Genomic DNA, 12,638 nt, shown 5'->3' with positions numbered 1-12,638 from the left:
TGTTTTTACCAAAAGGACTTCCACTCAAGATGGCAGGCTGCCTCACCACCTCCACCACCACCTCCCACCCCACCGCACTTACACAAAGAAGTGCAAGACAAAATATTTTTTAAAGTCATATCAATATATTACTGAGCTCACAACAAGGAAGGGCTAGGTGCTAGAGATGAGTGGTAAGTGGGGACTAAAGCCACATGACCCCTAGGAGTTCCAGACAGATGTGTTTCTGAGCAGCTAGAGCCTTAACATACTTCTTAGGAAAGGAGCTGAGGCTGCGAGGCCCTCCTAGGCAAGGAAGCGGGGATGGGATCCTTGTAGCGGAGTGAAAACATCCAGCACCAAGAAATTAAACTAAAAACTGGTTTGTAGTTGATAGATGCCATACAGTCCTGGCAGGAACAACAACAAAATTAAATTATCACCCCAGAGGAACGTCTCCATAGCCCATGGCACACACAGAACTTTGCACAGGATTGTTTCTGCCGAAGCCCACCAACAAGTATTCCAAAGCCCCACAGAGAGGAATCCTATCCAAGTTGCTGCAGTTCAGTGTGAAAGGGGTTATACAGTAGATTGGTCGAGAGGAGTGGGCTCCATAAGCTAGGCATGGATCTCACTGAAACAATGATAGATGGCTTTGAAAAAGAACTGAATACAAATCTGAAAAATGAAAAATAAGCCCTTAATAGTCCTTTTAAAACCTGAAAACTTATGGTGAAATGCTCATAACCTTTGATCCAATAATTCTGCTTCTAGGAATTAATCGTAAGAAAGTAACCTGGAATTCAAACAAAGATATACATACAGAGATATACAGTGCAGAGTTATTTATAAAGAAAAACCAAAGCACCCCAAATGTCCAATAATAGTGGAATGGTGAGAAAATCATGAGATGGAAGGGAAAGTGTGTGTTTTGGGAAGTTAGTGACCTAGCTCAGGATTATGGAGCTTGTCCTATTAGCTATGGGTCTTGGGCAGATCATTTCACCGTTCTCAGCTTTCCCCGGGACACCAGTAGCTACCTTCCCTGGTGGTGGTGAGGCTTAGCGATGGTGATGTAAATGCCTGGTATATAGAAGACCCTCCCTAAGTCGTAGCTGTTGTTATCATTACAGTCACAATGGAATATTATGATAATTAATGTGGTGGTCACAAAGAATTCTGAGTGACTGGCATATAAAAAACCCCCAAGAGTACCAAATTATAAATATGATATGATCTCATATAAGCCTCGCAAAGGAATGGGTTAGACAAAGGTAAATTCCCCAGAGGGTTGTCTTCGATTATCTCAGGGTAGAGGAGTTATGGGTGATTTTTGTCCTCTTCTCTATGCTTTTCTGTGTTTGCCAAGTTTTGTTTTTATCTTACAAAGAGTGTGCAATTCTTTAATAATTCATGCAGAAATTCATTCACTGCCTAGCTCTTAGAGAAAGTCTTTTACATTCATCTTGTTGCCTTGGGAATCAGAACTCGTCTTCCTGGCTGCTGGGAATACAATTCAGCTGGACCCGGACAGTCCCAGGGGAGCCAAGGGTGACGAGTCACTGGGCAAGTCTGGCCCTGATCACTGTTACCTGAAGTTGTAGCCAGGGTACAAGGACTCCTTGGCAGTCTTGTCGTCAAGGCGACGGAAACTGTATTTTGGACGGCAGTGATGGGACCACGTGTCCAGGTTGCAGTCCCAGTAGATTTCAATGCCCATGATTCCTCCCTGGGGAAGACAACGAGAGACAATGTCTCAGTCCCGCTGGACATGGGTTATGCAGCCATCAGACACCTCCCTGCATAGGGATGATCACTGAAGGACAAGTTGGCTTTTGAAGGAAAAAAATGCTGATTAAAACTTTCAGAGCCATAAGTGCAGCCCTGTCTAACTCATACAGCTGATACTGTGGCCCCTGCTCCTCCTCCCACCTGGAACACACCACCGCTATATTCATTCTCCTAAAATACAACTTTCAACAAACCACTCCTGTAATCAGACACCTTTGATGCCCCCCCCCCCCCCGTTAAAGATTAAGTTGAAACTTGTTAGACTGGAATTCCCATGCCCATCACGTCTTCTCTGCTCCTCTCCTGATACTGCCCAGGAGAAAGCTTTTATTCCGAACTGTCTGTGCTTTTCCCTAAACACACTTTGCATTTTCATTTCTTTTTTTAAAAACAGCTTTATTCAGATACAGTTCTCATGTAGTTCGCCTACATAGCATGTACAATTCAGCGGTTTTTAGTATATTCATGTCTATGTGCAACCACCACCACAATCAATTTTACACTGTTTTCATTACCTCCAAAAGAAAACATGTAAACTTTAGTTATTACCCCTCTCTCAGCGCTAAGCAACCACTAATCTACTTTTTGTCTCTATAGAGTTCCTATTCTGAATTTTCACATGAATGAAATCATATAATATGTGACCTTTTGTCTGGCTTCTTTCACTTCGCATAATGCTTTTAAAGTCATCCATGTTGTCACATGTGTCAGTACTTCATTCCTTTTTGTGGTGGAAGAATATTCCATTGCATGGATATACTACATTTTGTTTATCCATTCATCCTTTGATGGACACTTGGGTTATTTCCACCTTTTGGCTATTATGAATAACACTGCTGTGAACATTTTAGTATGAGTTTTTGTGTGAAGATATGTTGTCATTTTTCTTGGGTATATACTTAAGAGTGGAATTGCTGGGTACGCTTTGAATTTTTAAATCTTGGCCTTAGAGCGTTTCTCCCAATGAAATGTTTCTCCCACATACCTCTCCAGCTAAATCCTCTTCGTCCTCCAAGACCCAGCTGACATCCTTCCCCACCCACTCAGCCGCTCCTGTGCTCCTCAATTCATGGTGACCTTTCTCTCTTCTAAACTTCTAAAGAATCTGTTAATCTCTTACCTATACTTGGTACTTCTTTGTTTCTATAAATTGTTTTTGAGAACTGACTATCATATTTCATTGAATCTTAGACACCATTGCTTGTAAGACACATAGGGTTTTTTTAATGTTCCTCTAGGGCAAAAATGCTGTCAATTAAACTGTGAGCCTCCATCAACTGAAAGTACTTCCTGATTTCAAAACTATTAAAAGTGAAAAAAAGGTATGTCTTTGAATCAGTGAAATTAGGCATTTCAAGACAGTACACTAGATGCTGAGGATACAGAAATGAGTAACAGGGAGGCTCTGACTTGGAGAAATGGGAAACAGTACAGAATAATCACAACTGCCATATTTTGTCAGGTACTAAACCAAGCACTGTACATATTATAGTGAATATGTAATGCCTTTGTCACTTGGCATCCAATTTGCCTTCTTCTGGGAAAACTACCTGGAATTTCCTTTGGGAAATACCTTTCCCAACTCTCAGTGGTTTGAATGGGGCTGTGCCCTCTCCAAGCCCCAGGAGTGGGCACATGACTCAGGCTTGGCCAATCAGGACTGTTTTTCCCTCTGGAGCTGGTGATTGGTTCAGGATAGATACGTGGCCCACGTAGGCCAATCAGAGCTCTCCTTGAGACATTTTGCCAGAACCGTAGGAAAAGCGGTCCTCTATTGGCTGAGACCACTAGCTACAGAGTGTGAAAGTCTAAAGCAGCATTGTCTAATAGGATTTTCTTTGATGATGGATATGATCTATATTCATGTTGTATAGTGCAATAGCCAGTGGTTATTGAACACTTGAAATGAGGTATAACTGAGGAGATAAAATTTTAATTAACTTTAAGTCACTCACTTCATGTGACTTGTGGCTACCATAATGGATAGCACAGTGCTAAAGGTTTGGTGGCTTTGCCTTGACATGTGAAGAATATGCCTGAGAATGACATCATCATTAAGGAAACAGTCAAGAGATGAAGGGAGTCAGACTCCTGAAGACATCATTTGAGTTCCTGGATGCAGCTGTGCCGAAATCTATCATACTCTTCATTCAGTCAACAAATATTTATTGAGTGTCCATTATGTGCTAAACATTATACAAAAATGAACCAAAAAAAAAAAAATGTAAAGGTCCCTACCTTCATGGAACTTACATTCTAGTCAGGGAAAATGGACAACAGACAAATGGATATGTAAAATATATAGTAAGTCAGATAATGCTAGGTGCCAGGGATAAAAATAAACCTGGAAGTGGCCTCAGGGCCTGCTGGGATAGAGATGGGAATTGTCATTTTAAATGTAGCAGTAATGGAAAGCTTAACTGAGTGTCTATTTGAGTAAATATTGTAAGTAGGTGTGGGAGGCAGCTAATGCTAGGTCTGGGGCCAGACTGTTCCAGACAGAGGGAACAGCAAGAGAAAACTCCCAAGGTAGGAGGATGCCTTGAGTGTACTAGAAAGTTCATTCCCCCTGGACTTTTTACACAAGTGAATATGGTTCCTTTTTTGCTTAAGCCACTTGAGTTTGGTTCCTATTATTTGCCCCAAAATTACTTTTAAATTTATATTTTGCTTACATCATTTGAGTTAGATTTCTGTAAGTTGCAACTAGAAGAATCCTGACTAATCCAAGTGTGGTAGTCTGAGTAATGCCCCCCCCCCCCCCCCCCCCCCCGCCAAAGTATTCCTAATGCTAGTTTCTAATCCCTGGACCTCTGAATATGTTTCCTTAAACAGCAAAAGAGACTGCAGATGTGATTAAATAAGGATCTTGAGATGAGGAAATTATCCCCGATTATCTGGGTGGACCCTATGAAGACACACTGGTCTTTACAAGAGGGAGGCAGAGGGACATTTGACACAGAATAAGAAATCAGTGTGAGCACTGAAGCAAGATGCTGTGCTGCTGGCTTTGAGCGGGAAGAAGGGGCTCTGAGCCAAGAAACGCAAGGAATGCGCTTCCAGAATATGAAAAAGGCAAGGAAATGGCTTCTCCCTTGGAGCTCCTGAAGGAAGCATGGCTCTACTAATATCTTTTTTTTAATTTTTAAAAAGGTTTTAATTTATTTATATTGGCCGCATTGGGTCTTTGTTGCTGCCGGCAGGCTTTCTCTAGTTGCAGAGAGTGTGGGGTGGGGGGCGGGGAGCTGCTCTTCATTTTAGTGTGTGGGTGTCTCTTGTTGTGGAGCACGGGCTCTATGCACTTGGGCTTCAGTAGTTGTGGCACACGGGCTCGGTAGTTGTGGTGCACAGGCTTAGTTGCTCCATGGCATGTGGGATCTTCTCGGGCCAGGGATCAAATCTGTGTCTCCTGCATTGGCAGGCGGATCCTTAACCACTGTGCCACCAGAGAAGTCCCTCTACTGATATGTTGATTTCAGCCCAGTGAAACTCATTTTGGACTTTTGACCTCCAGTAGTATAAAAAAATATGTGTTGTTTTAAGCCACAGAGTTTGTGGTAATTTGTTACAGCAGCCACAGGAAACTAATACACTGAGTGTCTCACTTATAGGGTCGTTGTGGGATTAGATAAGGAGATGCAGGAAAAGTCCTTGTCACCGAACGTGGATTTACAAAGTGCTCACTAACTATGAGCATATTATTAAGACCCAGTGGTCCAGCCTCCTGCCCATTTGTCATCCTCCATCTGTTGACCCACACCCCACATCCCAGTGTACAAAGGCATCACCAACCTTAATTGCCACATCTGCAAAGTTATCTCCTGTGTCTCGGAAGATATCTCCTAGTCGGAAAATGGGACACTGTGGATTCTGAGTCTTGTGAAAGGTGCAAGTGGTGTTTAAATCTGGCAAGATGTTTGTCCTGCACATAATGGAAAGCAAACAAACAAACTTATCTATTGAATAGTGGGCTCCATCTCTTTCATAGGAGTGAACCTGGGCACCATGAGGGCCTCCAATGATCCTGCTTCCTGGGATTCAAACCCTTGTGTATTCCCCTCTTACGTTGTACAGTGTTGGTCTGTGTGACCAACAGCATGTGACAGAAGTGATGGTGTGTCACTTGTGAGATTAGATTATAAAATACAGTGGCTTCCATCTTGGTTACTATCTTGCTTACTTGCCCTTTGGCTTTGATCACTTGCTCTGGGGAAGCCAGCCACAGTGTCCACAGGACACTCAAGCAGTCTGAAGGAGAGGTTCACATGGTGAAGAACTGAGCCTTCCCGCTGACAGTTGTGTGAGTGATCATGGAAGAGGATTCTCCAGCCCCAGTCAAGTCTGGAGATGACTGGAGCCCCCATGGACCGCTTGACTGCACCCCGAGAGACCTTGAGCCAGAACCACTTGGTGAAGTCTTTCCCAGATGTCATTCTGGGGCACACAGAAACGATGAGAGAAAATTAGGGTTGGTTGTTTTTAGCTCCTAAGTGTTGGGGTGATTTGTTACACAGCAGTAGGTAACTAATACAGCCAGACATTCTGGGCACTTACGTGGTGTAGTTGTGGCCAGGGAAGTCAATATTATTCTTGATGAGCACAGTGAAGTTTTCAGCACTGCCCAGGAGTGCAGGCCTGGAAGAGATAAATGCAAGATGGGGATCAGTGACTGCAGGGACCAAGGGAGTCAGTGGGCCAGTGGGACCAGAGGCTCTGGTTTCTTGCTTGGGTCGATATGATGGGTGAAGAGAAATGCAATCCGGTGGGCAAAACCTTCCAAAATTCTCCAGCTTCACCAGGAAGAATTTCTCCCTTCTTAAGACCCCGTGGAGGGAATTCCCTGGTGGTCCAGTGGTTAGCACTCTGCACTTGCACTGCAGGAGGCACAGGTTCAATCCGTGGTAGGGGAACTAAGATCCCACAAGCTGCATGGCATGACCAAAAAAAAAAAAAAAAGACTCCCTGGCATTTACAGTAATACTTCTCACTCTGATAATAATTATGTGTTTAGGTTTGCACGGTGGTGTGTTGGTAAAATGTTTGATAACCAGCTCTCCAGGAAACTAAAAGCCCTGATATTGTAGCAGTTACTGATTATTGTGGTATAAATACTCTCACTGTAGCTGATGTCAAGCTACCATCAGAACATCACTGAACTTGGAGCTGGGAAGGGATGAGCACAGATGGCTCAGAGCTGGTACAAGCCAGCTCCAGCGCACTCCTGTTTGTATCTTTTGCAGTAGGCTTGGTGATCCTGCGGGGCTGAGACATCCTCAGCCTTTAGCACAGGGCCACATATATAATTGACTCTATCATTCTCTCGCGAGAGGCTCTGAGTAAAGTTCTCCATGAGTAGGAAGAGCCCAAATTCTAGACTGCCAGAAGGTCCACCCCCCCATCCATGCATTCCCTCACTCAACAGATGTTTATTGTACTGGGCATGCGGCTGAGCAGTAGGGATGTAGTGATGAACAAGACAGTCGAGGTTTTTGTCCTTGTGGGGTTGACAGTCTGTTAAAGGTGGAGAGAACCGCTCCATAAAAAGATACCACTGGTGTCCTGTTACCTGGCATGCCTGAGTAGGTGGCAGATATATGTTGGGAGAAGCACAGGCTGAAGGTGGAGGCTGTTTGGAAGGGGGCATCAAGAATGATCTACTTTTTATTCCAGGATCTCCAGAGCCCAGCTTTGGCTCCCTTGGGGATATAACTAGAGAGGACACTGCAATTTTTGCCTGTCAAGGGTCAATTCCCCCTCTGGCAGTAGCACCTGCATTTTCTCCCTTTGGGGAAGCCAGGTCTCTTCCACTCTCATCTTCTGCCCATCCCTACAGCTCCCAGGGTGGGCAGTGACCCAGAGCTGGTTCAACAGTGTAACCCGATCCCCTTGGCTTCAGTGATTGCTTTGTGGATTGTCACATGCCTTAGGCCATTGAGACACTCCAGGATTTTTGTGGGCACTGTTGGGAAAGAAGAACTCCTTTCCTCTAGGAATATTAGTAGCAAGGACAGTGTAAACCTGGAGTGCCCCAGCCACAGTGTGAGGAGAGCCAGAATGGAAGAAAAAATAGCTAGGGGTTGGGGAGAGAGGAAGGTGGAGGAAGAGAGAAGACCTTAAGACATCATTTGAAAGCCTTGATCAAGCCTTGCCCAAAGCTAGTATTTCTGGACGTCTCATTTACATGACTCAGAAACACAAGCCAAAAATTAACAGTCCCTTTTTTTCTGAAGCCAGTGTAAGTTATATTTGTCACTTGCACACACACAAAATCTTATGTACGACAGATGCCTGCTATATGCCAGACCCTCTGCCTTTAGAACATTCTAAACCCCACACTTCGTGGGCAACACTACAGAATCCAAGAACTACAGAATCCCCTTTATTCCTCTTTCATGACATTTATACTTTTGTTTTCTGAATTACGGCCCTCTGTGCACGTGTCTTATCCCTTCTATTAGATTGCAAGAGCCTTGGGACCTGTTCCATATCTGGGTCTTCTTGTATTTTACAGAAAATTTAGCACAGTCGCCCTTGTGTATGATTACATGTAAAATAAATACCTTACATCTACTACATGGTAATGGGTATGTTGGACGAACAATGAAATGAATCATCTTAGTAATCCATTCGTATAACATGTGAGAAACTGAAGTTCAGGGAGTTACTTGCTCAGGGTCGTGTAAATTGCAGCCCAGGGCGAACATTAGAGATGCACAGTATTTATGTGATGACTGAGTTGGTGGCAGAGGCAGGACTGAAAACCACAGGCAATCGAGAGGCCACTTGCCTTGAACTAGGGACTCCTTGAGTGTAGGCTGATGTCCCACCCAGGTCCTGGACAATTCCTTCTGTGACATAGAAACTTCCCTGACCTATAAGTGGACCTGCATGCTGCCATTAATGAGTGACACTGCCTAGTGCTTCCCACCCTGACAAAGGGAACTTTTCTCTGTACCTTCTAAAAAGTCAGTTTGGGGAAATCTTCTCTTTGTCCCATAGATGCTGATGGTGTGGCCCTGAGCCCCATTTGTCTATAGCTGCACTGTCCAATATAGTCCAACATCCCCTAGGCATTTGTGGCATGTATGACTATTTAAATTAAATTAAAGTAAAAATTCACTTCAGTTGTGGTAAGCACATTTCAGGTGTATCTAGTAGCCACATGTAGCTAGTGGCTACCTTATTGAATGGTGGACATACAGAACCTTTTCATCACTGCAGAAAGTTCCATTGGACAGTGCTGGTCTAGAACCACCACAGGTCTAGGTACAGATCATTTGTGTGTGTGTGTGTGTGTGTGTGTGTGCGCGCGCACGCGCGCGTGTGTGTGTGTGTTATTTGGCACTTACTATGTACCAAGCACAGGGCTCACTTTGCAATCACTGTACAAGTATCATTTCATTTAGTTCCCACAACGGCCCAGTGAGGTAGATGCAATATCGTCATTTTATGATTTTTTTTTTTTTTAATTTTTTGACCATGCCCAGCAACATGTGGGATCTTAGTTCCCCGGCCAAGGATGAAACCTGTGCCCTCTGCATGGAAGCTCAGAGTCTTAACCACTGGACCACTAGGGAAGTCCTATTATCCTATTATCCTCATTTTAAAGACAAGGAAAATGAACCTCAAAGTGGTTAAGCCACTTGTTCAAGGTCACACAGCAAGGATGTGTTAGAACCAGGATTTGAATCCAGCTCTCCTTATTCTCTGCTGAAATGCAGCCTTCCCAGTGGTTTCTGAGATTTAACATCAAGTTCTGCGTTCTGGGCCTGACCTTGTGTGTTAAAGAGAAGAATCAATACAGGGCACCAGCAAATCTGTATGTCACTGTGAACATTTAATTTAAGAAAACTTCCCTCTCTTCCATTCCTTTCCCTTCCTTTTCTCCTCCCTTACCTTCCTCTTCCTTCCTTTTTCCTTATCCCTCCCTCCCTCCCATCTTCTCTTCTGTAATCACTCAGTACTGACACTGGCAGTCAGAAGGGACCTTCTGTAGCACTGGAGGAGGTGTCTGGAGGTGCCCTGGAAGGTACTGGGACAGCCAAGGGGCAGGGAAACCCAAGGATGCTCAAGGTAGTAGTTATTTACCAGTTGGTATGGAATTATTTCAATATTTTAACAACAGCATGGTCTTCCCAGAGACCACTAGTGTGCTTGGCACGGGAGCCACCAAGCCATTAAGACCTGGGACTTGGGGGGATGGTGCTGAGAAGGGAAGTTGGGACAGTGCCAGGCAGGGCCTTATCTGCTCAAAGCTGGGGGCCACCGTGTCCGTCCCCTCCCTCCAACTCACTCTGGGGCCTTTTCCACTGCCTCGACGGGACACCAGGCGGAGACTTCACAGGTCTTCTGCTTCCCTTTATATTCTATACACCTGCCAGTCTGGATTCCTGGGGGGTCAAGGGGTCGTAGAAATACAGGTGTGAATGAACCTGGTGAGGAAACTCAACTCAAACAAGAGACTATTGATGTTTTTCAACCCAAGCAGTTTCAGTTTCCATGAAACCCCATCCAAACCACAAACTTACATAAGAAAAACCAAACAACATATGCAACGGTAAGCTTTTCAAAAAAGGATGAAAGAAAACACAGAAAGACCATGGATGCTATTGGATTATTTTGCTTTCTTTGCAAGAAAAGATGCCTGAGAGGGAAGCTGAGCAGGTGTATTCTTTTGCCTGGTATAAATGGACTAGAACTTGGCTTCTAAATAGGCATCCGAGTCCCTCAAGGTGTAAACAGCATGTACCAGGATGCACAGAACCATGGAGTGAGCACAGCACATCTTCCTGGAGTATCAGTGTCACTAACAGATTTTTGAGGGGAAAGTTAAATAGTAAATAATAAATACTGTTAATGACCTCTCCACCACTCGAATGCACATGTATTATGGAATGGAATTGAATATTCATATGCCTTTTGTGTACACGTGTTATAAACACTGATGGTTTTCAACTGTTTTTTTTTTTTTCTTTTTTGTGGTAATTTTTTATTGTTCTGTGCCTTTTTAAGTTAAAACAAGAGCTTTGGAAATTCTGCAGGTGAATATTGCCCTCAGGTCCCCTGGGGGTACACAGTCATGCTTTTCAACCTTTGGGGAAATTCAAGAGGAAATATTTAGGATACTCAGATGATGCTCTGGGCCATTCAGTTTTTCTATCAGTGAGAGCCCTGAAGGGGCTAATTCTGCGAGATTTTCAGGAGCTGCTCTCACTGGGAATTAGAGTCACGTTCATGGTCAGCAGCTGGTCCTCTGGGTTCAGAGTCGAGGCATGGGGCAGGTACAGGCTCATCCATGGCCTGGGGAGGGTGGACGAAGGCAACTGAGAGCCAGAGGCTAAAGATCTGGGCATCTCAAATGTCACCAGCATTCCAGACCATGCACCCACGGGGTCTCAGGACAAGAAACAACATACCTTTGCTGTGTGGGCCTATCCATCCCTTTTCACAACCCCGGTCAGAGGAACACAGCGTCCTGCGGGTGGGATACTGCAGAGAGAAGGACAAGGTAGTGGGGAATAAGCATCGTGTGTCCCTACGATACAGAAGAGCAGATGTCTATGTCCACACAGAAACTTGCACATAATGCCAAAAAACGGAAATAGCCCAAATATCCACCAGTAGGTGAATGGACGACTAAAGTCTAGTACGTTCATCCAGTGGAATGTTATTTGGCCACAAATAGGAATGAATGAAGTATTGACACATGCTACAGTGCAGATGAAACCTGAAACATGATGCTAAGTGAAAAAAGCCAGATGCGAAAGGCCACATATTGTATGATTCTGTGTATATGAAGGGTTCACAACAGGCAAATCCATAGACAGAAGGGCGATCGGTGGTCTCCAGGGGCTGAGGGAGGTGGGAATGGGGAGTGGCTGCTAATGGGCATGAGGTTTCTTTCTGGAATGATGAAAATGCTCTGGAAACTGACAGTGGTGACGGCTGCACAGCTCGGTGAATATACTAGAAACCACTGAATTGTACACTTTAAAAAGGTGAATTTTATGGTTTGTGAATTATATCTCAATAAAAAGTAAAAATACGTGAAAGTCTAAGAAGCGTATGCCAGGAACCACTTTCCAGGACAGGCCTTGGTTTGGAGAGCAGGGGGCCTGGTTCAAGCAGCCCTGTGGCTGCAGAAGCAAGTGAAGCAGACAGGCACAAAAGCTCAGCAGGAAATGTGGAAAGAAAGGACTCCAGCCAGCACTCTCTCCTGGCCTGAGAAAATGAGGTCAGTCAGCTTTCAGGACTAAGGCCTGAGGGTGGAATGAGGAAAAGTAAAATGAGATGACTTGGTTTATGTATACTCGACTTCCCGTTTTCCAGGGACCAGGTTTCATAGCCAGTCTTAGGGAAACCAGAACCTCTGTGAAAATAGTGTCTTCTGCGCAATTTTACAGAGATTCAGGGGAGCCCCAGGCTTGGACCCTGGCATAACCAGGTTCAGCAGTAGCTGCACCATTTTCCAGCTGAGGGCCCCAGGCAAGTCACTTTGCCTCTCTGAGCCTCAGTTTCCTCACCTGTAAAAGGGGAAGGAACAGATGTGTCTTACATGGCTGTTGTGAAGATGAAATGAGTTATCATGAGAAAGGGTTCAGCACATGGCTCTTGCTTAATGAACATTTCCTATAGTTTCTATCTCTTTCATGTTCTCTTTTCTTCCCAGGTTGCTTTGTTCCTATTACCCAGCATGTCCTTGGTTTGCTGCCCTTGTGACCCCCAACTACACTGTGAACGCTTTGCACACACAGCCTGGGTCATATCTTTGTAGTCTGAGTGCCTGACACATGGTGGGTCTTGATAACTATGGAAAGAATGAATGAATGAATGAGTGGCTCTTGGGAAGCTATGTTATTTTGATT

The 12,638-nt window shown here is 44.5% G+C and overlaps 2 protein-coding genes across 10 annotated transcripts in view; one reads left to right on the top strand and one right to left on the bottom strand.

Moving 5' to 3' along the window:
- The window catches only part of IFT81 (intraflagellar transport 81), a 241,975-nt gene that overhangs the window by 32,976 nt on the left and 196,361 nt on the right, over positions 1-12,638 (top strand). The window lies entirely within an intron of this gene.
- LOC130859528 (P2X purinoceptor 7-like) overlaps positions 1-12,638 on the bottom strand; it is a 29,760-nt gene that overhangs the window by 12,580 nt on the left and 4,542 nt on the right. Inside the window, 5 exon segments of the mRNA XM_057747016.1 lie at positions 1,575-1,711; positions 5,566-5,695; positions 6,328-6,408; positions 10,067-10,163; positions 11,190-11,262. Of these exon segments, the coding sequence (XP_057602999.1) occupies positions 1,575-1,711; positions 5,566-5,695; positions 6,328-6,408; positions 10,067-10,163; positions 11,190-11,262 (518 nt within the window).

This window comes from Hippopotamus amphibius, chromosome 8 (genome assembly GCF_030028045.1).
Source record: "Hippopotamus amphibius kiboko isolate mHipAmp2 chromosome 8, mHipAmp2.hap2, whole genome shotgun sequence".
Taxonomy (NCBI): Eukaryota; Metazoa; Chordata; class Mammalia; order Artiodactyla; family Hippopotamidae; genus Hippopotamus; species Hippopotamus amphibius.
This window is presented reverse-complemented; position numbering and strand designations above follow the sequence as displayed.